The sequence below is a fragment of the Colletes latitarsis genome, chromosome 8 (assembly GCF_051014445.1).
Source record: "Colletes latitarsis isolate SP2378_abdomen chromosome 8, iyColLati1, whole genome shotgun sequence".
In the NCBI taxonomy this organism is placed as follows: Eukaryota; Metazoa; Arthropoda; class Insecta; order Hymenoptera; family Colletidae; genus Colletes; species Colletes latitarsis.
In genome coordinates, this window is record NC_135141.1 from 28,134,690 (window position 1) to 28,159,000 (window position 24,311).

A 24,311-nucleotide genomic window follows, 5' to 3' on the forward strand; every position below is an offset into this window, starting at 1 on the left:
TAAGCTTCGGACGTCGCCGCGAACTTGGTTGGCGATTCCTTGATAGAGAACGTTGTTCCACGAATAATCCGCGGCCATGTTGCGTAACCGTAGACCCGCGATTGCATTCGCCACGTTCTCTCCTCGTTGACGAATCGCTGCGCGGAGTAGCGGGACCGGTGATGTTCGAACCAGAACGTCGGTGGCGAGTTCCCCTCATGATGTGTGTCTAATGAAATGAAACTTGTCCTCGAAGGGAGCGTGAAGCTGTGTTGGATGGAGAGCTCGTTCGTTGGCACGAGGCCCGTGGACTCGCCGGAGACACCGATGAGTCTGGCCACGGAGACCGACTGCTGTCCAGGCTGCAACGCCACGGGCACTGAGTCCTGCAGTTGCATCGACTCCGCGACTTCCGGTCTGTTCTTGGACCTGACGCCGACCCGCGACGACGCGCAGCTACAGCAACAGCAACAGCAACAGCAGCAGCAACTGGGTGGCGGCAGCAGTCTCTGCCCGTCGCCGTCCTCGTCGCTCAATTATCACCACCACCATCCCCATCATCATCATCGTCAGCTTCATCATCAACAGCAACCCCAGCAACAGCAACGCCATCACCGCGGTGAGTTGCTGCTCGCCTAGCGGAAAGCAAAAAACAAAAGAGATCGAACAAGAGAACACGCACGGTCGCGAACTTCCACCAGCAACGGGACACATGCTCGATCGCGTTCCCACGATAACAGACGATCCCCCGACCCGTCGTTCATCCGCCGATTCGCTAGGCCCAAGCTGACGAAGACGATTCGAGTCGCATCTAGGGACGATTCTTCGTGGCTACGGTAATCCCCAATCTCGACGGTATCAACGAGTCTTGAAATTTCTATATTACTCGTCGTATCCACGCGAGATCATCATCGATGGATCGCTGACGTTTTCCCGATTAAAATGAGCCCAAACACGACCTCGTTCCGACCACTTTTACTTACGGACTTATGACGCGCGATGGTGGCGCCACCGTCGCAGGAAGTGCAGGCCTTTGATCGAACCAGATCGTGTTTGGACTCGTTTTCATCGGGAGAACGTCGCCAATTCGTTGGTAATACTTCCGCAAAGATACCATGAAAAATACAGAAATATTCATTTGTGTGTATCCAATTCACTTTTCACGGTACACTGTAAGCAATACTCAGAGATGAAAATGGGAATTACTGTATCGTTCTATCTAGTACGATGTTTGTTCTAGCAATCGTTCTTTCAGGAAAGTCCTGGTATCTTCGATCTGCTCTTAACCCCTTGACACAAGACAAAATTGTGACGAATTAGAAATTTTTCAAAAATTTCTCAAGGTTGTTTATTCATCCATTGCCTCGAGGGGTTAAAGGAACGCTTTTAGGCAATTTATAGGGACGTTCTTTCACATCTTCCGACTGTTGAAAGTCCATTTCATCAGTTCCTCGACTCCCAAATTACGAAGACGTACAGGATATTATTTATCTGAATTGTTTCAGTGTTTATGCGTCCCGTTGACGTCTTCTGCTCTTCAAATCCCGATTTTTCTCGCCACTTGGCAGGGAGCAGTGAACGATCTTCTTGGAAGAGCTTCTTCTTCCTCTGACGTGCATTTCGAGACTGGTCTGCCACGGGCCGTGTCCGTCACGTTCGTCATCGTACGCGTTTCTGATTTTGGGATCGTTTCCAATCGACATCTCGCAACCGTTTTCGTCACGAGCGTCGTGATCTCACAGTTTCCACGTGATCGTTATTATTTTCGCGTCGCGGAACGATCTCCGTTCGCATCGAGAATTTCGATCGTAAGAGCAATTGTTTTTAGTGCCTCGTCGCGATGGCGATTGATCGAAAGTAAATTACTTTCGCGGATCGACGTTCGTTCTTCTGACAATTTCCCTATATTGCGCGTGTATATATACTCGTGAGAGCGTCGAAAATCGTGAGGATCGATCAAACGTTGGAAGATCCACTGCCCTTGTACATTATACGCAGCTTTATTTTTTTTTTTTTTTGCACTCTTTGTATACTTTTTCACGGTTCTCGCTGTTGCGCTACTTCTTACGCACTTGGTCGCTTTTCTATCGCATCGTATAATATAAGTGACTCGCGAAGAGAAAATGCCACAAAAAAAAAAAAAAGTAAAGATAATTACTAGCGATTAAAAATTTTCCTACTTGGAATGTTTTTTGAACGGTGTAAGGTGTTGTTGAAGGATGTTGTTGAATTAGTATGGTTACAGAGAAGTTGTTATGGTTGCAGGATAAAGTAGATATTTTTTGACAAGTATTCGCGTTACGTTATTGTATTTGTAAAGGTAGCTTTTGCTCTTTGAAATACAAATTTAAGTTATTAGTTGGCGTAAATAGAAAATTATCGCCAGGCGAATTCTTTCTTAGTATTTTGGTCTTCTTCGGAAGCAATAGTTAAGAAATGTTAATATACGAAGTATATTTTTCTATAATAATATAAAAAAAAATGCGATGCATAATTGCACAAATTTAAAAGTAATATTAAATAACGATATTTGTGATTGGATTATTTATGCTTGATTATACTTTTAAAGAAATTGTATATTGTTTTCCGGGGAGTACCGAAATTATATAAGAGAACAAAGAAATACTTGGAAAGACATCACCTACGAATAATTTTACTCTTTGAATTATGCATGTGCAATTGTCTCGTATGTATAGTGACGTTCAAGGCTAAAAGATTAATCGATGGCTATTCTGTCGCAAATGGAATGATCGTGTGTATTGTTAATTTTTATACGAGGGAAACAACGTATACGTTTAAAATGTATAGAAACAGACGAAAATTAATTGTGACGATCTACCGTTTAGGTTGTCATTTCTTCGGTCTTTCTTTGTGATTTTTTTTTTAACGACAGGTAGGTTGTTTTGCAGTGACATTTTGCAGATATATTTATTCGTCTTATAGGTGTGTACAGTATTTTTTTCATCAAAAAATATTAAAAATTGCGAGAGTTATAGCTTCTTGTTTAAAAAAAAACGCATTTAAACTGGCTTACATGATATTTCAAGATCTAGCAAACCGATTTACTTCAAATTTGAAGAGAATATTCAGCAGATACGCCTTCATCACTGAAACCAGAGATTTAAAAAAATATTGAGTTTTACTATTTTTTTTGATACGCTAAAGGCAAGAGAACGATTAACAAATAGAAATTCGAAACTTGAAGCGTCGCCATTTCTTTATTTATCAGGATTTTTACTTCTCCCTAGTCCCTGCTATAACTACAACCTTCCCTATGAAGATACTTTAACCCCCTCTGTTTCAAATTATCTGGAACCCTGGAAGCCCATTGGAGCACCCTTTCCAAAAGAGCCATTAAACAAGAAGTTATAACTCCCACGATTTTCAATATTTTTCCATGAAAAAAATATTGTACATGCTCAGAAGATGAATAAATACATCTACAAAGTCTCGGTACAAAACAGCCTGCCTATCGTTAAAAAAAAAATCACAAAAAGGGCCGTGAAGTTGACAGTCTAGGCAGCGATAGCTCCTGAACGCGGTCATCTTCTTGCAGAGAGGAATGATTAAAACCTCGTACGACTTAGTATAATTTAGCGACTGCATAGCCTGTAATCTCGTATCGCTTATGAGACCCTTCTGTGGGGATGTTCACTCGCAGTGCTTTCATTGTTCGGCGTAGGTACGAAGTTCGAGGGTCGACAAAGGACAATCGTGTCTGCCTCGCGCTCTCTTTTCGTACGAACCTTTTAGCTTTTCGTTTGTCGTTTTCTCGTTTTCGTCAGCTTGATCCCCTGCACGCGGAACTGCTCGAGGGTCTGGACGGGTCTCCCGCGCGCGCGCGCGCATTTCCGGTTACCGAAAACGAAACTCAAGCATAGAACCAAGGAGGGTAATTGAAAGCTGGAAAAGACGTCCACGCACTTTTCTACGCGCGCTCCGTCTTGAAATTCTCCGTCGAACGTCGACGCCTGCGTCCAGAGTACACAGTAACGCCTAAACTAACAACAATCGGGGATCCGTTAACGAAAGGAACGAGATTTCCTGGGTACACCGTCGACGTCGCGTATATTTCGTCATTCCACGGGCGATCTCTCGGCGTCGTTCGGCCAGCCTTCCTCGGGAGGGTGGCCAGGGCGCGTCGAGAGACCTCCCGGTAAGACTTTTTGTAAGCCTCGTTCAGTTTTTACACGCAAACACACACCACGATTATGAGTTCCACTTTCTATGTATTTTTTTTTTCTTTTTTTCTATTGATTTTCGTCACGAGAATATTTTCTAGTAAACTTTGTTACTTTGTTACGACCGCCCCCCTCGTCGTTGGAAGACCCCCGTGAAGGCCCCACCAACCACACCTCCCCCGACTGCTCCCGGAGTACACGTCCCCCTCTTAGCTCTCCACGTATCTTTGTTGCGAAACTCCCGTCTCAGATTTAGTCCCCCCCCTCCCCTTTACTTTTACCAGTAGTCTTACTTTTTTTGCGTTCATGTATGTTTACTGTAAAGTTGTCCGCGTTTATATTTTAACTATAGCTAGCTCGGTCTATACATATATAAATTTACAAATATCCCTCTCTCTCTCTCTCTATATATATATATATAGATACGAAGAAACAGTACGATTCGTATACAACACCGTTCATTATTGCAAAACGCGTTGATATTATTATTATTATTATGATTAATTATTATTAATTATGATTACTATTATTATTGTTATTATTATTATGATTATTATGCCATTATTATTGTTACTCATTTAATTACGAGTGCAGTGTTCGCAGAACCGTCGGTAAGCACAGCGTCGTACACTTTAAGTTATTTCTGCGTTTCGTTTCTTTTTCTTTTTCTTTTTCTCTCTATTTCTATTTTTTTCTTTTTTTCTTTCTCTTTACGTCTGCTCGTTGTGTGACTCTTGAGCCCACGATATACACGTGAAAGTTGCATCCGCTACGATCGATCACTACACCGGTGTTCACTTCGTTTTGCGTTTTTCATTCGCGTCTCTCCCACCACGCGCATCACACACACGCTCTTTTATCTATCTGTCTGTCTCTGTTTCTCTTTCGTGCCGGACGGTTCTGCGTGCCGGTGCTTTTTGCCTTTCTTAAGTAATTCCGTACTTATTGTTCGGACACACCAACGATTTATCATTTCTTTGTAGAGCGTAATTACCCTTTGACAACAATAAATTATTGTCATTACCCTTTGCGTTGTTTGCGTTCACGTTCCTTTCTCCTACGTTCGGGAATTCTCTTGATGATCTTCTTTCGACGTTCTCTGTCTCTTATCCAACCCCCCAACCCCCCTTCTGGCTCTTATTTTCCTCCATCGAGGGGCCATATTCGTATCGATTTATCGTCGGACACGTTTCCCGCAACCGAATCGCGTTTATGCTCGGTGACCAGACCGGAAGCACACTGTTCGCGATTTTAACCCTGCAATTCTACACCCTCGCGTAATCCCGCTAACGCTGTACCGGGGCACCGTGTGTACCCCAACTGTAAAAAGTAAATAAACACGGAAGAATCATTTTGTTAACGTAAAATTACTGCAAACTTTCATTGAAAACAGGGAATTCCAGGGTTAATGTAATCTCTTTCCACTTGTCTAAATTTTTCCTTCTGGTCATCGAGTGTGTTACTTTCTAACAGGGCTTCCATAAACGTCGAGTCAAGCTAGCAAAATTGTTTACGATAGTCCCTAAAATCTGATTTCATCTTTACTACAATGGCGTAAAAAAAAACTAAATTTTCTCGACACTCGATTCGCAAAACGTGGACCATGACGCGCGAATGGGCAAATCTATAACGCAAAGGGTAAACATGATTCGCAAAATGGATTAATTTCTAGTGCAAAAACCACCCCCTCGGAGGTCTGACAGTCGATAGATGTCGTTGCAGTCCGTCGTACGACCGACCACTCGATAAATCGTAACGCGTGTGGCCTCTAGTCGGACTCGAGTATACCACCCACCCCCTTTGAACACCCGCACCCCCAGTTTGCAGTATCTCTAGTCGAGTATCCATGCGTACGCGTGTCGATTAATTTGGTTGATGCGTTCTGCTTGTGTCGTCACGGTAAGTGCTGTATTTGTTTCGCCCGCTTTCGTATTTCTTTTTCTCTCTTTCTCTCTTTCTCTCTTTCTCTCAGACCCCTCCCCCTCGCCCCTAAGTCTTTTGATTTTTATTTTTCACCCGTGGCTTTTGTATCCGCGTGGCGCGTGTGCGCATGCGCGCGCACCCGTCGTGCCGATACCTCCATCACGGAAAATAGAGCGTGAAACGGGGGTGAAAAAAGAAGAAAAAAGAAAGAAACCGTTCCGCCGTTTCTTCCGGCAAAAAGAGACACGAGGCTGGTCCCCCCCTCCCTCCCCCACCTGTAAAACTATCTGATAAACGCGCCAGGTTCAAAGAGTACCGTTTTTCAGCTTCGTTTTTTTGCCTTCTGCGCTTTCGTGAGAGCTCCGCCCGAGAGAAAGTTATCGCTAGTTAGGCTAGCGCGTTGTGAGCGTCTGGTAGCTGTAGCTGTTGCACGTAGAGAGTACAAGTAGAAACCGTAGAGACGTAGACGACAGGTGAAGACAAATCGTGGGCGTCAACGATTCCTACACCCGCATCCTACTTTCTTGTACTTTTTTTTTTTCTTCTCTTATTTAGTTCTCTTTGTATTGCTTTTTTTTTTATTTTACGAATCAGTTACGTCCCGTTTCCCCCCGTACATCCAAGAACCCACGCACGAAGAAGTCCAAGAGAGGTATACAGGGGTGCTCGGCCACCCCTGGGAAGAACAGGGGATTTTAGAGGCCAAAATAAGACGAAAATCGAGAATGTAAATTTGTTGACGGAGGCTTCGTTAAAAAGTTAGTAAGAATTACATTCAACAATTTCAAATCGTTCTAAAAAAATTATTTTTAGTTGAAGGGGTTAATTACAGTCATTTTTGGTGAATAGACATACCCCCGAAATCCTATCCACTTTCGAGAAAAAAAATCGGGTAGATGCTGAAATTTTTCGGGGAAGAAAAAATTTTTCAAATTCTTCTGGAAAAATTATTTTCGGTTGCAGGGGTCAATTACAATCATTTTTGGTCAGTACATATACCCCCGAAATCCTACGCATTTTCGAGAAAAAAATTCCTTACCGAAAATATAATTTCGGGCCAGAAATGTCACGCGAAAATTTCTTGCGTATCTTTAAAATAACTTCTGAACGGATTGGACGATTTTAATGTTTAAAAAAGCAAACTACGCGTATTTTGATGAAGAATACGTATAAATTGCAAAAATATTCGAAAAGTTGGTCCTTGACCCCGCAAAATGAGAAAAACTCCATAAAGATGGTCCAATTTTCAAACAGCCATAACTCCTCCAATTGTGAATATATTTCAATGAAACTTTTTTCTGAAGTAGAGCTTATGGGTACCTACAAAGAAGTATTAGACAACTTTTCTGTAGGGCGTCAAACTGAATTGTTAAAAATGAAAAACTAATTTTTAAGAAAAATCGTCAGGGGGTTAGTGCCTATATTTTTCAACGAAAAAAAAAAATTTTCAAATCGTTGTAAAAAAATTATTTTTAGTTGAAGGGGTTAATTACAGTCATTTTTGGTCAATAGCTATATCCTCGAAATCTTACCCAATTTCTAGAAAAAAATTCGAAATGTGAAATTTTTCGCCAAAATTAAAAAATTTCAAATCGTTCTGGAAAAAATATTATTAACTGTGGGGGCCAATGACAATTATTTTTGGTGGTTAGACATACCCTCGAAATCCTACTCATTATCTAGAAAAAAATTCGAGAAGTGAAATTTTTCGCCAAAATTAAAAAATTTCAAATCGTTCTGGAAAAAATATTGTTAGCTGTGGGGGCCAATGACAATTATTTTTGGTGGTTAGACATACCCTCGAAATCCTACTCATTATCTAGAAAAAAATTCGAGAAGTGAAATTTTTCGCCAAAATTAAAAAATTTCAAATCGTTCTGAAAAAAATATTATTAACTGTGGGGGCCAATGACAATTACTTTTGGTGGTTAGACATACCCTCGAAATCCTACTCATTATCTAGAAAAAAATTCGAGATGTGAAATTTTTCGCCAAAATTAAAAAATTTCAAATCGTTCTGAAAAAAATATTGTTAACTGTGGGGGCCAATGACAATTATTTTTGGTGGTTTGACATACCCCCGAATTCCTACGCACTTTTGAGAAAAAAATTCGAGAACGTAGACAAATTGCAGTTCTACAGCCAGAACTTTGAACGTTAATAACTTTTTAACGAAGCCTCCATCAAGAAATTGTTATTCTTGATTTTCGTCGTATTTTGGCCTCTAGAATCCCCCATTAAAATTTTACCCAGGAGGGGTGGCCGAACACCCTGTATACCGTCGTACCTTCACGATTCGTCGGGGACGTCCCGACGGCGTAGAACCGGGGATCCCCAAAGTCGTCTCACCGCCTATCACCCTGTGTTATTTGATATGTAATATCGATATGTAAAATTGGTTGAATGTTTCCAAGTCTCAATGGTGTTCTTTGGGGAGTAGCACGTGTGGGTGGTGGGCGGTACTTTGGGAAACCCTGGTGTAGAGCATTTCACATGGACAACACGAGCGTCTCATCGAACGTTTGTCGTCTTCGCGTTCCAACTCTGTCTCGAAGTTTGCTCGAGTCTTATTCGAGACTTTCACTGAGACGGATACATACAGGGGTGCTCGTTACGGTTCGTCTGGGAAAGACGGAGGATAACCTCCGATTAAACGATCTTTATAGCAATTGTCGACGTTCTGAGGACACTTCGGACGGATCACCGGCTACGTTTCGGCTCGATGGAGGTAAGAACACTTGCACGGGAGAACGTCGAGATTGCTGTAAGTCCGTGGGTTCGTTAAAGGACGACGCGCGGTGTTCCAAAACGCCTGAAAGCTGACCAAACACACCACCTTTACCAAGTAACAAATTGTTCAGTGAAATGTTCTCCTGTTTATATCGTTTTGGAACACTGCAGTGTACTGTGCAGAGATCGTAAGTTGTCGACGAATCGAATTGCACCGCCTCCCCGGTCACGTGAACTGTCCTCATTGGCTTAGGTCGAGCCAATGAGATCGCCCAAGAGCCTCGAGAGTGGGGATTGGGCGGAGCTATCTGTCATTAGACAACTTACGATCTCTGCAACGCTACGTAATCGGGCGACGTCTTTAGTTTCTGTCACGCTACCTGCAACAGTTCCACATGGCTTGTGTAGATTGCAGCGTGACTATGAGAGAGACTGTAATAGACGTCTACCGAAAAAAGTGGCGCGTAAGTGGATCCTTGACTAACACCCCAACGAAACACGTGACGAGCACCCTAGAACGTTGATGGTCGGCTGAGGGGTTTTTCGACATTTTCGCGTACGTCGAGCCTCGCACGCGTGCTTTCAGTAAAAATGCTTCAAGTAGCAATCGATGCCTATACACGACACGACGAGACCCAATGCTTTTCGACGGTACTCGCATCGATCAGTTTGCAATTATGCTTCCGGCTGCCACGTATCGCGCGACGGTCTTGCATTCGTTCGCATTCTGCCGCAAAGCGTTTAATTTGTTTGCGATATTTCTGAATTTGGGACAAACGGATTGGACCTATAATCAGTCGCGTAATCAAATATTCAATCATCTTGAATATCTGTGAATAATATTGCAATTAATCTTCCCTCGTGGATCAATTTAATAATTTCGTTACAAACTATCACCGACTGACGAGCAACTCAATATAGTCCGACTGATTGTAGCCATCCAAGTGCAAAACCTCAACACGACCAAACTAGACGACACTATCCAACCCCAAAAGGAGGAAAAGATTCCCCCAACGGACATCAACCCGTGCAGTGGAAACAGAAAACAGCGTTACCCGGATAACTGAACGTACCTCGCCCCCGTACTAGTGACCGCCTAAAATTATAACAAAATCGATGGAACTAACGTCGCCTTTCTCGAATACAGAATGGTTTCAGATGTTCAGTTATCCGAGCGACAGCTGTTGCTTGTAATCCACGTGCACGGTTAGCCTGATCGACCGCTACTTGAAGCACTTTAACGCATCGACTGCCATATACAATTAACAAGGTATTTCACTGACCTGCAAAAATTCATTCTCAAGATCGGATGTTAAAGGAAATAAGTTTCGTAGCAAATCGTAGGTATTTTGAAGTGGACAATTTTCGCGTGGCAGTCGACGGCGTTGAATTGCACAGAGCAATGAGATCGCGAGCACACGCGCGATCAGACAGGACGACACACGAACCACGTACGATAAAACGAACAAACGTGTTCGAGGCCAAGAGGATGACGCGGACGTCTCTGTCTCTTTCTTGACCCCTGCATGAAACCGATTAGGATCGGGCCAGAGCGATACGGACGAGGCGATGGCGACGGCAGCTCTTCTGCGGAACAAACCGAGCCCCGGTTCCACGACCCTGGAGGACGTCCTTGACTCCCTCCTCGGGCTGCCATCCGCGTCGCGTACCCCGAGTCCTGGGCCAGGACCAGTCGTAACCGGTACATCCGCCACCATGCGACATCGAACTAACGTCGGCCAGGCTAATGCGAAAGCCGGGAAGAGCTGCAGCGACCTACGCCAAGACCTCCAAGGTAGGAGGACTATGTAAGTTTTCGTTCTGAGGCAGATCCTCTCGAGGGACTCGAGAGCTCAAAACCTAATGTACTTCCAAACCAACTCTATATGTGTATGTATCTGCGCCTGTGTATTCGCGCTACACGCAGTGCTATTACTTCGAATGTTAACATGCAATTTCATCGTAACTGTATTTTCAAAATTCGCTAACACCCATACGATCCATACTCCGGTTTCTAGACTTAATTAGCGATCGATTCCGGTGCATCGAAACACATTACGAGCGGCCATATTGGATACTCTAACCCCACTTATAACGTGGACGATAAAAGGAATCTTTCTCTTCGGTAAAAATAACCAATTTGCCCGTAACTTTTTAATTAGAAATAGGTTTTTAAACTTAATTAGGATTTCTTAAATTCTTTTGAAGATCGATAGTGTGTCATACGTTTGAGAGCTATAATAATTCTAGTGCTTCGAAAAACATTACGAGCGGCCATATTGGATACTGTAGCCCCACTTATAACGTGGACGATAAAAGGAATCTTTCTCTTCGGTAAAAATAACCAATTTGCCCGTAACTTTTTAATTAGAAATAGGTTTTTAAACTTAATTAGGATTTCTTAAATTCTTTTAAAGATCGATAATGTGTCGTACGTTTGAGAGCTATGATAATTCTAGTGCTTCGAAAAACATTACTAGCGGCCATATTGGATACTGTAGCCCCACTTAAAACGTGGACGATAAAAGGAATCTTTCTCTTCGGTAGAAATAACCAATTTGCCCGTAACTTTTTAATTAGAAATAGGTTATTAAATTTAATTAGGATTTCTTAAATTCTTTTAAAGATCTATAGTGTGTCGTAAGTTTAAAAGCTATGATAATTCTAGTGTTTTGAATAACATTACGAGCGGCCATATTGGATACTGTAACCCCACTTATAACGTGGACGATAAAAGGAATCTTTCTCTTCGGTAGAAATAACCAATTTGCCCGTAACTTTTTAATTAGAAATAGGTTATTAAATTTAATTAGGATTTCTTAAATTCTTTTAAAGATCTATAGTGTATCGTACGCTTAAAAGCTATGATAATTCTAGTGCTTCGAAAAACATTACGAGCGGCCATATTGGATACTGTAGCCCCACTTAAAACGTGGACGATAAAAGGAATCTTTCTCTTCGGTAGAAATAACCAATTTGCCCGTAACTTTTTAATTAGAAATAGGTTTTTAAATTTAATTAGGATTTCTTAAATTCTTTTAAAGATCTATAGTGTATCGTACGTTTAAAAGCTATGATAATTCTAGTGCTTCGAAAAACATCACGAGCGGCCATATTGGATACTCTAACCCCTCTTCGAACGATAAAAGGAATCTTTCTCTTCGGTAAAAATAACCAATTTGCCCGTAACTTTTTAATTAAAAATAGGTTTTTAAACTTAATTAGGATTTCTTAAATTCTTTTAAAGATCTATAGTGTATCGTACGCTTAAAAGCTATGATAATTCTAGTGCTTCGAAAAACATTACGAGCGGCCATATTGGATACTGTAGCCCCACTTAAAACGTGGACGATAAAAGGAATCTTTCTCTTCGGTAGAAATAACCAATTTGCCCGTAACTTTTTAATTAGAAATAGGTTATTAAATTTAATTAGGATTTCTTAAATTCTTTTAAAGATCTATAGTGTATCGTACGCTTAAAAGCTATGATAATTCTAGTGCTTCGAAAAACATTACGAGCGGCCATATTGGATACTGTTGCCCCACTTAAAACGTGGACGATAAAAGGAATCTTTCTCTTCGGTAGAAATAACCAATTTGCCCGTAACTTTTTAATTAGAAATAGGTTTTTAAATTTAATTAGGATTTCTTAAATTCTTTTAAAGATCTATAGTGTATCGTACGTTTAAAAGCTATGATAATTCTAGTGCTTCGAAAAACATCACGAGCGGCCATATTGGATACTCTAACCCCTCTTCGAACGATAAAAGGAATCTTTCTCTTCGGTAAAAATAACCAATTTGCCCGTAACTTTTTAATTAAAAATAGGTTTTTAAACTTAATTAGGATTTTTTAAATTCTTTTAAAGATCGATAATGCTTCGAAAAACATTACGAGCGGCCATATTGGATACTCTGACCCCACTTAGAACGATAAAAGGAATCTTAACTTTGTAGTAACAAATCAACGATGAATAATCTCGATCGTTAACAAGATCGTCGCTATTATTTACCCTCCCCCCCATGAGTTCGTATCAATATATTAAATTAAACGCGAGGACGAAATGTCTCGCGACCAGTCCACTCGATTTTATCTTCCCGTTTTTATTCTGCCAGGCACGTAGAAGAATTCGCACCGCGGTAATTTCCCAAGAACTTAAATGAAACGAATTGGCGAATCGTAACCGTACCCGAGGGGGCGGCATTTTGTAAAATCTACGTCAAATGATATCGCGATGAGAATTAATAATTCATGGGCTAAATGGATCCCGGAACGTTCATTATAATTTATAAACAGTGATTTGAATAGAACGAGACCCGGTCGTAGCATTAATTTACGAAAGAATCTCGTTCCGGAGATATTTCGAACGTTTAAAAAGTGCGCGATAATATTGTTACGCTACCGCGAGCGGGCGAAGGTTCAGGAAATTGTGGAATAATGGAGAAATTTAATGACCAGGTTAAAAGAGAGATTCCGTCCTCCGTTATTTTAGTTTTCCACGTGATTTCTCCGACTCGTCATGAAATTTACATGTTAACATTACGAATCGTGAAACCACTGCGCGTCCTATTATGTCGTCCCCAATTTATGCGCTCCGATTCTGTTTCTCTTCGCCTCGTCGCCACTCGCCCCCCTCACGAGCACACCCGTTTACCTCTTTCTCCACACTCTGTCTCTTCTTTGTGTCTAGTTTTTCTACGAATCCTCCATTTTGTTCTCATTTCTACATCACGAAATACGGTGTTCGCGTTTCGTGTACATTCTCACCGAACTTGACAGTATTATACTATTATTGGCACAAAGAAGACAATGACTCTCATCTATTACGATAAGTTTTCTATATTTTAAGGTGTTTTATTTCGTTAATTAAATAATACTTTACGTTTCAAATGTATTTCTGGTGAGTATTAGATGTACTGGGTGGACCGGGATTAAACGATCAAACTGTGTCACGAGCCCTCTAGTCGAACGTAAAACTATTTTTATTCGAACAAACACAATCTGATATTTACTCACGTTGGCTCGAGGAATCGACTATTTAAGACGAGTATTGGAAAGTAACTTTATTTAAAATTAATACACAAATATTCCAAGCATTACTTCGAAATTATTTCACTTCAAACGTGTTTACAACGACCCACAATCTTCGGTATACAGGGTGTTCGGCCACCCCTGGGAAAAATTTTAATGGAGGATTCTAGAGGCCAAAATAATTTTCGGAAAAATTATTTTCGGTCGCGGGGGTCAATTACAATCATTTTTGGTCATTACACATACCCCCGAAATTCTACGCATTTTCGAGAAAAAAATTCGAAAAGATGTGAAATTTTTCGACGGAAAAAAAAATTCCAAATCGTTCTAAAAAAATTATTTTTAGTTGCAGGATTCAATTGCAATCATTTTTGGTCGATAGACATACCCTCGAAATCTTGCGCACTTTCGAGAAAAAAATTCGAGAAGATGGACAAATTGCCGTTCTACAGCCGCAACTTTAAACGTTAATAACTTTTTAACGACGCCTCCATCAACAAATTGGTATCCTTGATTTTCGTCTTATTTTGGCCTCTAGAATCCCTCGTTAAAATTTTTCCCAGGCGTGGCCGAACAGCCTGTATTTTTTTGAGACTTTTCGAAATATTCTTTTCATACAATCAATAAAAAACAAATGATCCAGGCAGAGTTCGATCGATTAGCTCTGAGACACCTTCGACGACGAACGGAAGGTACAGGTACAAAAGCATGCAAAAATTCATTCCAAGAAGAAGAACACTGAAACGCTGACGCCGTTTCCCCGCGAACGGTGCACCGGGAATCGTCTTTCGCGGAACGATTTGGTCCCGTTGCACCGTTCGCAATCGCTCTCCAGCCCAGTGTTTCCTCGATCGCTTGACTCATTCTCAGCCACGATCGGCGACAGAAAGCGACACTCTCTCGTCGGGGTGACGAAGAAATAAACAAAAAAAAAAAAAGAAACAAACAAAACCGCGCGACGCGACGTTTCTAGTTTTCTTGTTTCCTTTCAGTTGCACTTACGTTTTTTTACACCTTTGCAGAGAAGAAACGGCGTCTAAAGTTCAGGGAGGCGGAATCGTAGCATCTCGCCTCCTTTGAATACAGACGTCTCGATGCGAGGCTTATCGATCAGAGACGAATTTAGCGGTGCCGAAACTAGCCATTCTGGGACCCGGAGCTAATTACATTTATGACGCCGAGACCGCCCGAAAACGCAGAAGAACGCGAATGATTAAAAAATGCCAAAAATTCGTAAGGCCTTTTCAAAGTTTTTTGTCTACGTTCTCTTACCATTTTCTTTTTTTTTTTTTTTTCTTGCTACTTGGTTTCAGTTGTTTCGTTAACCGCACTACGAGCTTAAAAGGCACTCGGGAGGGTGATTAAAGAAAAAAAAAAAAAAAGAAAAAAAGAACGGAATTGTAAACCGTCTTCTCAGTTCACGCATATAACCGGCTCGCGACCACGATAAGCGCGTGGCTCGCATCGTTTTTTCGATATTTATCGGGAGATACTAACACTGCAGTCACAGGGAAACATCACGGTAATCATTTTCATTCCATATACACGGCATCGCTTACATTGTCACGTTCCATTCTGCTTCAATACGCTCGATCGTACCGACACCGTCTGTGGACAAAGCACGATGGAAACGATTCTCTCTGTAATCACTGTTGGAATCAAAATGGCCACACCAAATGGTCCATTTTGCTATTAAGTGTACGTATCGACGATATCAAGCAACACGGCCACACATTGCTGTCGAAATTCGCCGCTGTATACGGGGTGTTCGACATCTAGATAGCAAAAATTTAACGGTGGATTCTAGAGGTTAAAATAAGACGAAAATCGAGAATACTAATTTGTTCATTGAGGCTTCGTTAAAGAATTATTAACACTGTGGCGCAACTTTAAACGTTAATAACTTTCTAACGAAGCCTTAATCAACAAATTAGTATTCTTTCGTCTAATTTTGGCTCCCAATAAATCGAACACCCTATACGTATGTTCATCTTAAATTCGTCCTTTCATTGACTCAGTACAGACAACGATTCAGAATCACCCTCGAATCTCATTTAAAAAAAAGAACAGATTGCTTTACAATTACTACCAAAATATCAGATTCCTAATTACCGATACAAAATCGTTTCAAGTGGTCCAAGCGGTAAACCCGGTACGATCGTCGTAGGCGTACGTCCGATTCCCGTTTCTGTCCACGGTACTGACGAATCCCAACGATTACCAAATGTCGCAGAGTCCGCTAGAAGCGTGATGGACGTGCAAGGGGCCACCGAGGAGCGCGCCTCGTACTACGTGGGTGAGCTGGTGAGACGGAAGAGCGAGGGCAGCGACTCGATACCCTCGAAAGCGACGTCGATGCAGTCCAGGGGCGGACCGTTGCGCCACCGGCGGGTCTCGTTCGACAACAACCAGGAGTCGAATGGCCTGATGGCGGGTAACGCCGCGGAGAAGATGGTCCGTTGCCGCAACAACAAGTGCGCCAACTCCACCACCCTGGCCGAGGCGAGACGTAGCTACAAGAGCTGTCACAACTGCACCTGCCTGTACTGCTCCAGGGAGTGCAGGAAAGCTCACTGGCAGCGCCATCGACGGACCTGTCTGCACTCGAGGGCCGGCAGCCTCTGCAAACAGGTGCTGTCCTCCGCCAAGGAGGATCCCATCACGCTGAAGCACATCTCGGCGTTGGCGAAGCGCGGCCACGCGTCCCACGGTCGCGGGGCCGTAAAGTGCTTCTTCTCGAGCCCGGAGGCCGCGGAGAAGTTCATCGGTAACGGTTTCGTGGACCTGGGCGAGCCCACCTACGTTAGATGGTCGGATTTGCTGGCCAGCGAGATGGGGGCGGACCTCTACGCGGAGGTGATCAGGCTGTGCAAGTCGTACAACCCGGACACCAGGCTGGTGCTGTACGTGGCCGTGTGCGTGGTCAGCGAGGTGCCCACCAGCGGCGCCGTGAAGTGGGAGCGACAGTTGGTGTCCAGGTGCGCCAAGATCCACCTGGACACGGCCAGCAGACACCACACGTCCTCGTCGTCCGCCTCGCCTCAGGGCAGACAGCAGTCCACGTCACCCTGCAACATCACCAGGGAGATGGAGTCGCCGGAGATGCTGGTGCTGACGTCGTTGCCGGGCAACAACGGACAGAACACCCCGAAGCGGATCAGGGAGATCAGCTTCACGAATATCCAGGGACAGCTGAAGCTGAGGGGCGTCTCGCTCAGAAGACACTTCCCTCAAGTATACAGGAAGCTGCGCGCCTACGTCGACGGCACCGTGGACAAATTCGCCCCCGTGACCATCTATCCGCGCGACCAGGCGTCGGGGAAGAGCTTCATGTGTATCATCATACTCGACGTGGAGCCCGAGCGTCTTCAGCTGCTTCCCACGGACTCGTCCAGGGTCAGAACGGTCGACATCAGCGTCGAGCAGGAATGAACGTATCCCGTATTCGCTTCAACAATTTTTTTACTAAATTAACGAGACCCGTACTCGACCTTGTCGTTCGCGAAGCGGCTGGAGAGAGACCTCGGAACGGATAGCAAATTGCGAAGAAACGAAAGCGAATCGTCTCTTCGTGATGGTCTTTCAGGAGAGGACGGTTCGCCAAATCGAGGACGCGTCGAGTGGTTGATTTATTCTACGACGCTTTTAGCGTGGAGCAACGAACAAAATGTATGGACGGGACTAGACTCTCTAGACACTCCGTTGTAAACTCGGTTCAGAGATAGGTCTGATCGTGTACTCGTAGTTGGCCGCAAATGCTTGATGGTACGCGTTGCAATTTCCATGGGTCGTTAACTTTTTAACGACGAACGTCTGTCGACCAACGGCGGAAGCATATCGACGAACGCGTTTCCTATGGTGACCGACGTCCGCTCTAAATTGCTTGGATAGACCAAAAAGAAACTCCTCGATTTGGTTGTTGCTCTGTCAGATGTTTATTAATTGTATCGGTCGTCGATGAAATTAACGAACGTGTTCGTGATCGGCGCAACGGTTTCTGGATCGTAATATCGAATTCATTCTGACAAGGAGAGTACGAGTTATTCGGATCATTTAGTCGAAACGAAGGGTAGCTACTCAATAATTCTTGAAATATTTATAATTAAAGCTTTATTATTGCCTCGACTACAGATTTACTTCAAAACAATTATGGATTACTGTTGTGGTTCATAGGTAACGTTCGAAGATTCCCACGCTGAGGGCCGGGGTTCGAGTCCCGTGCGTAACGAGTAATTTTTAATTAATAAAAAAATTTATCTTCTACGCTTTCTTGTACTAGTACAAATTTGTTACAAAAATATTAATAAATTAAACCTTTGTCAACAGTGTCTGAAAAGAAATAATGAAACACAATGAAAAAAAAATCCATTCGTCACAGAATAAATATGAGCAAGTAATTATATACTTTGACATGAGCCACAACAGAACTCTTCAATTATTTGAAATAAATCTGTAACCAAGGCAATATAACATAACCTAAATATTTCAAAAACTATGAATCTACAAACACGTGGGAAGTTTCAACCAAATTAATGCCCCGAAGGACTCGTTCTATCCTTGTGAGCCGTTCGAAAGCTTCGCGTCGACCTTTTGCATTTTTAAGTGTGACGAATTCCTAATATCGATGAAAAAAGCTTTTCGACGGAGAAGCTCCGAATTTCGACGGATCGTTTTCGAAAGTAACGACGATAAGTATCTTGTTGTCCTTTCGTTCGATTTAACGTAGTTACGGTTGTATTTTTTGAATTTTATCGTATTATATATTATATATATAAAGATTAAAGGTCTCTTCGACGCCATCAGACTGCCTCGATCCGCGATCGCGATTATTCTAGGATCTAGCAGGGTTTCGAGTCAGCCTGGACGCGTCGAGAAAAGGGCAAAAAGCGTAGATCGCGAACAAACCATTCGCTGTTCGAGACCTCCTCGTGGGAATAAAAGAAAAAAAAAAAAGAAAAAAAAAATTAAGAACCTCCGTGACCCGACTAGCAGCGCCCCCGGTGTCCCTGAAAGTAGAGTTTCTACCGAACATTTCGTCGAGCTCAAATCCAATTACTACCGTTTTCACGTGCCGCGATCTTTGTGCCAAAGCGTAGAGACCTCGTACGATCCTCGAAAGTTAAGAAAGTAAATCTGCGCGGATCGCGATGATAGAAGAAGTAGCCGAACACTTCTGGGAAGCACTTCGAATATCTGATCTCGTGGACTAACCTCGTGGCATCGAGGAGCTCTCGCGATTTCGTAGAATTTTTTATCGGGACCGGGTTTCATTCCTTTCAGCTGTACATCATGGTTGAAACCAAAGGAGTCGATTGATCTCTGAACAGTAAGGAGCAGAGAGTGTCAGAAATGGTACCACGAAATGGAACTGCGTCCCAAACAAAATTAGAGAGAACGTACAATCTCCCGAATAATGAACACTTTTGACAACGATCGTAAGGTTACCTATTCAATATTTTCTAATCGATCCCGTTCTTTGTGGGTCCTTTCTTCGGAGACGAGCAAATCAAAATCTAAAATTAGAAAAGTAACGTAATAGAAGTAATATAGACTCGACGTTATGTGACTTTGTCAGTTGTATCGAATAAACACGTTGACGATGAGGTTCGTGTAATTGTTATAAATTATGAGAATATAGAGGCTAACGTTTGTCTTTTAATACCACCAGTACCTATTTCTTGAGTAGTTTATAAATGGAGGTTAGACTCGTGTTATTAGATTGTATATAATTCTAATTTTAGACTTTGAATTGCCTACTTTTTAAGGGGATCCGAAAGAGTGAAAAATGTTGGATTTACTTATTAAAGACTATTGATATATCTACTGGTTTTTGGCAAAAATACTTCACTATCGATATCCCTGTTGTCTCATTCAAACTTTACTTGAATATTCTTTCTGTGAAGTTCATGCTAACACTGTTCAACGTTTTCGAATCTAAATCATGTTGAAACTATCGAGGTTAGTCTTATAGGCTGAATGAATGTATATATTATATCGTTTTAAAGTGTCCCATTTATTTCTAACTGTTCCTTGTTTAAGTTGCTCCTTAACACTTTGACTACCCCATATATGGATGACAAGATTTACCATTATGATATTAGAGAGAAATAAATTTGAATAGAGTTTGTGAATTTTAAGAAGGTTATGAAAATAAGTACTGAAACAAATTTTAGGTTACGTAGCTTACAGAGGTCTAAAATCAAAATTTTACTTGTACAGAATGGTTAAAGTTTGATTATTATACACAATAAATACTTTATCCTCAATTATTTCTAAATTCAATTTCAAATAACTTATACAAAATGTGTACAGTTTGAAGCTTTATTTAAAGTTTGAGATACAGAAAAATTAATTGTTTAGAGATTAACGACAGATCATACGCTGGAGTTTAAAGCTGTTGAACAGCCCATGATCAAAAGTACAAGTAAAATATGGCTGTACTCGAAAACTTTGAACAGTATCAAAATTCTCATTCCTAGCAACTTTCGTGATATTCCTATCGGTGATTAACGAATCAAAGAGATAAATCATAAACCCTTGCCATACAAAAACGAGTAAGGCTGATTGAAACAATCAAGGTAAACAATGATAGTGCCAATGATGAAGCCATCGATACCTTGTTGCTCAAAAATAAAAAACAAAACATTTCCTTCTTACAATGCAAACGTGAGGTACGTCTCAAGTAGTGACCGAATCTAAAATTTTGGCCAAAGAAATCGTTGACTCATCCAAAGGGGCATGTATAAATTCTACCGGTTAACCGAAACAGAGACTCCAGTTAGATCCAAGTTAATCTTAGGTGGAAAGGAAACACTGCGAAGTAATTTCTAGTGCCAATGACAGAGTCTCTTACGATTCTATAGATTCGAAGTGTTCTGGACTAGTAGAATTAGATGAATATTATTCTTGTAATGATAAAGCATCCTCGCCGAGATGTACTGCAAAAACTGGTTTTTCTACAGTTTGATGTTGCGTCTATCGCACCTAAACGCCATCGCTATGAGACAGATAAAGGGTGTTCAGAAATTTTCAGTATAAATTTTGCATGCATTTAATACTCTTCAAAATAAACAAAAAAAGAAAGGGGATTAGTGATGCAATAAACGAGCATCTTACGAAAGTTTTACACCCCTCGTTGATAGTTTTTAACAAACGATAGTTTAGTTGGTAATATACCGAACGCGTTGGTACGTTACACTAACTACTACCGAAAACTATTTTCGAATAAGATAACATTTCTATTGTGTCTTTATTATTACATCGTTTTGTATGTTAGACTGATCGAAACTGAACTGAAACCAAACGTAGGCTCGTCGTCGATGGATAAAGGATGATTTTCTAATCTGACCTCGACGAAAAAAATGTGCCAAGTTTTTTGCATTTATATCGATAGAAGGCATAACATTCCTGTGGAAAACGGGTGCGCTTGCATTTCGCGACTCTGGCATTCTTTTTTGTTTATTTTGTCGCGGTTACAAGCGTGTGCAAAATATGTAACATGAATTTGTAAACATCCTAAGAGACAAGCTCGCCACTTTTACCTTGGATTATAGTTGTCTACTTTAGACATATACGCGTAGTGCATTCGTCAGATGTAGCTGATGTACAGAAAATATTTTGAGAAATGTATTTCATTCAGGTTGCAATAAGATTTGTATGGCTGTTATATACCAAGTAGACCGACAGAAATTAATTCTTTTTATCGCGAAAGAATTGAAGAAATGGGTACAGGTTAAGCGATCGAATGGTTTCATAGAAACGAGGGAACGGAGATAAATTGCGTACATTAGTCAGGGTTAACGATATCCGTTCGAACAGAGCACTGTCTGTTTCTATGTCGAATTAGAAATTTGTTTTTAAATAAATTCACAAGACTAACGGTACACGTGCATAGATATTTTGTTGTTGTGTCAATTTCATGTTTCGTTCTGTAATTGTCGTTTGGTTTTTATGGCGGTTCACATGATTCTTTGTATCGTTTTATATTTGCTCGTAACGCGAAAGTATCGCTAATTTAACAGTGAAATATGTATGCATGCGCGGCATAGTTTTTGAAGTTGTCTTCGAAAGATCTCTAAGTCTATGTGAAAAAAAAATAAGAAATTGTTATTATGATCTCGTACGAAAAACATTATACGATACCATTTATGCTGAAAAATAAATGATATTTGAGAAATGGTCGTTTCGCATTTAATTCGCCCTATGAAACCATTCAACCTTTACTGTAACTATTTCGTCGCGTTAGCGATATCAAGAAAGTTGTAAATTTTTACAAATTACTTACAAACTAAATTGCATAGTATCTTTTCAGAGTCGACGTAACTCGACTTATACACATTTACCTTTTATTGAGTGTCGTTTTATTCATTGTCTATAATAGGAAGTAAGAAAAGAAAGTCTTTTTGTACTCGTAACCTGGTAAGACTCGAAACATTGAAACGCTTGTGTAAGAGGAAGAATGAATATAAAAGAAGGGGCTGCTCTTGCCATAACAAATCTATAATATACTAATATTCTTATGATTATGGTAGACTGTCTCAGAATTGAAATCGTTGCTTGCTGATAAAATTCGAGCAATGAATAATAGGATTTGAGTGGAGGAGGGGGGGTGGGGGGCTATTTAAAAATGGAAGGTGTAACTTGTATAATAGACATAATTATGGCGGGCTATTTAAAATCTAAAGTCCTAGCTCCGTGACTGGATGTTAGATGTAGTGAATTTGGATAAAAAAAAAAATTTTCTCTATTTACGGAGGTTACATCAAAATCTTAATTACGTCAAGTGTTATATTTCATTAGAATGTAACGCCTTATCAGAGATGTATTGCTCAAGTCTGATATTCTAACGGTAGCTCGGAACGTATTTTTATCAGTTTTTTTTTCCAAAAATTTTTCATTAGCTTTTCACCTGCAGTGCTATGGCGTACGCACATTCATGGGTCCAGCTGTAAACTCGAACAGTGTACTGTCTGGTAGCGTAGTAGATAATCGAAGTCTGATTTGGCCATCGAAACGCCAAACCCTAACCTAACCTCTTGCCAGTCCCACAAAAACTATCAGCGGATTACTTGGAAATCTTATTTCGATGTAACGGAAGTGAAAATAGTTTATGGAATAAAATAAGCTTGCAATCGAATCGAGTCGAGTCGTTAATGGACACAAAATGTCCGCTGGGACTGGTAAGAGGTTAATGATATTGTAAAACGAGCACCCAGCATGAGATTAAAAAATTAACAAAGTCGGTCATTGTCACTGTACCTAAGGTCGAACGTAAAATACGTTCGCTGATTCGTGGTTTATCGACACGCGAACGATCGATATTTTCTAGGTTATGTGACATCGGTTTATTGGACTGTTTCGACGGTTCTTCGTTGCGTTACTGTTCTTTGATCCTTCGACGAGGCCACTCTGGCCGACAAACGAATCGATAGATTAAATTTAAGGCGTCGAATAGATTATATTTAACGCTGCGCAGAGGCCACGAATGTTAGTCCGCTAAGTTCTTGATAGTTCCTTTTACCTGTCTCTATTACGACGTATCGTGGGTGAGATTGTTTTAATCGCGCGTCTGATGTATTTCTAAAGTCGTTTATTATAGCGTACTGTTAACGAGGATGCGATCAGGTAATTTATATAGTTAAATGATTCTTGCCTTTTTTTTTTTTTGAGAAACACGAGAAAAAAGTTTGAATCGCGGATCGATACGCGTATTTCTATATACCCTTTCCAATTTAGATATTATATATGTATTGTCGTAATGATTGACTGGCGGAGGAGCAAAGAAACGTGCTGTCGTTCGTTCAGTTTCTTGCTTTTTACGAGGAGACATAACGAGTGCGAGAAAAAGAGTGCTTCGATCTATTTATCAAAAAGAATTAAAGAAAAAAAAAACAAGAAAAGAGAAACGAAAATAAAAAAAAAAAAACTCGCTGTTACGGCCAAGTATATAGCAACACAGAGAAATGTTCGCGATATTTCTTTGTACCAGAATCGACGATTAATCGATTCTCGTCGTTGCTAACTGACTGCTCGATCGAAGGAGCGATTATTAGCCCACGCGTAGTCACTCTAAAATCTAACGTTAATACGTTTCAGCGTCTATTTATCGGTGCTACCAATGTGCTACCATTGTTTTCGCATCTGTGTATGTCTCAATTTTTCAAAATAAAATGTTGATTTTATTACACCCGCCTACCACTTTATATTTCGTGAAATTTTATTATGTCCATTGTTCAATTCATACAGGCTCCAACCAAAATCTTTCATCTGGCTTTTCAACTACGCATTTGGACCGTAGCCGATTCCCTTGAAAATAAAAGTTAGAAGTACATAATAATACGAATATATTATAATTGTAAGACAGATATCCTTGAACATTAATGATTCTTATATATCGTTAATAATATTTTCATCTTACAAATTCAATATATTTCTATTGTTTAACTACTTCTCAAGTAAGTAACTCGC

At 41.1% G+C, this 24,311-nt stretch overlaps 1 protein-coding gene across 7 annotated transcripts in view; it reads left to right on the top strand.

Annotated features, from left to right (window-relative positions):
* Nucleotides 1-23,747, top strand: part of LOC143344550 (uncharacterized) — a 111,058-nt gene extending 87,311 nt beyond the window's left edge. For 3 of the 7 annotated variants that reach the window (XM_076770695.1, XM_076770696.1, XM_076770697.1), the window contains exons 10-12: nucleotides 236-598; nucleotides 10,354-10,608; nucleotides 16,078-23,747. In XM_076770695.1, coding sequence (XP_076626810.1) covers nucleotides 236-598; nucleotides 10,354-10,608; nucleotides 16,078-17,276 — 1,817 coding nt within the window. In that variant the 3' untranslated portion in view covers nucleotides 17,277-23,747. Of the gene's footprint in view, nucleotides 1-235; nucleotides 599-10,353; nucleotides 10,622-16,077 lie in introns of all 7 variants that reach the window. The other 4 variants (XM_076770701.1, XM_076770698.1, XM_076770699.1 and 1 more) reach the window with 4 other exon arrangements.
* The last annotated feature ends 564 nt before the right edge of the window (nucleotides 23,748-24,311 follow it).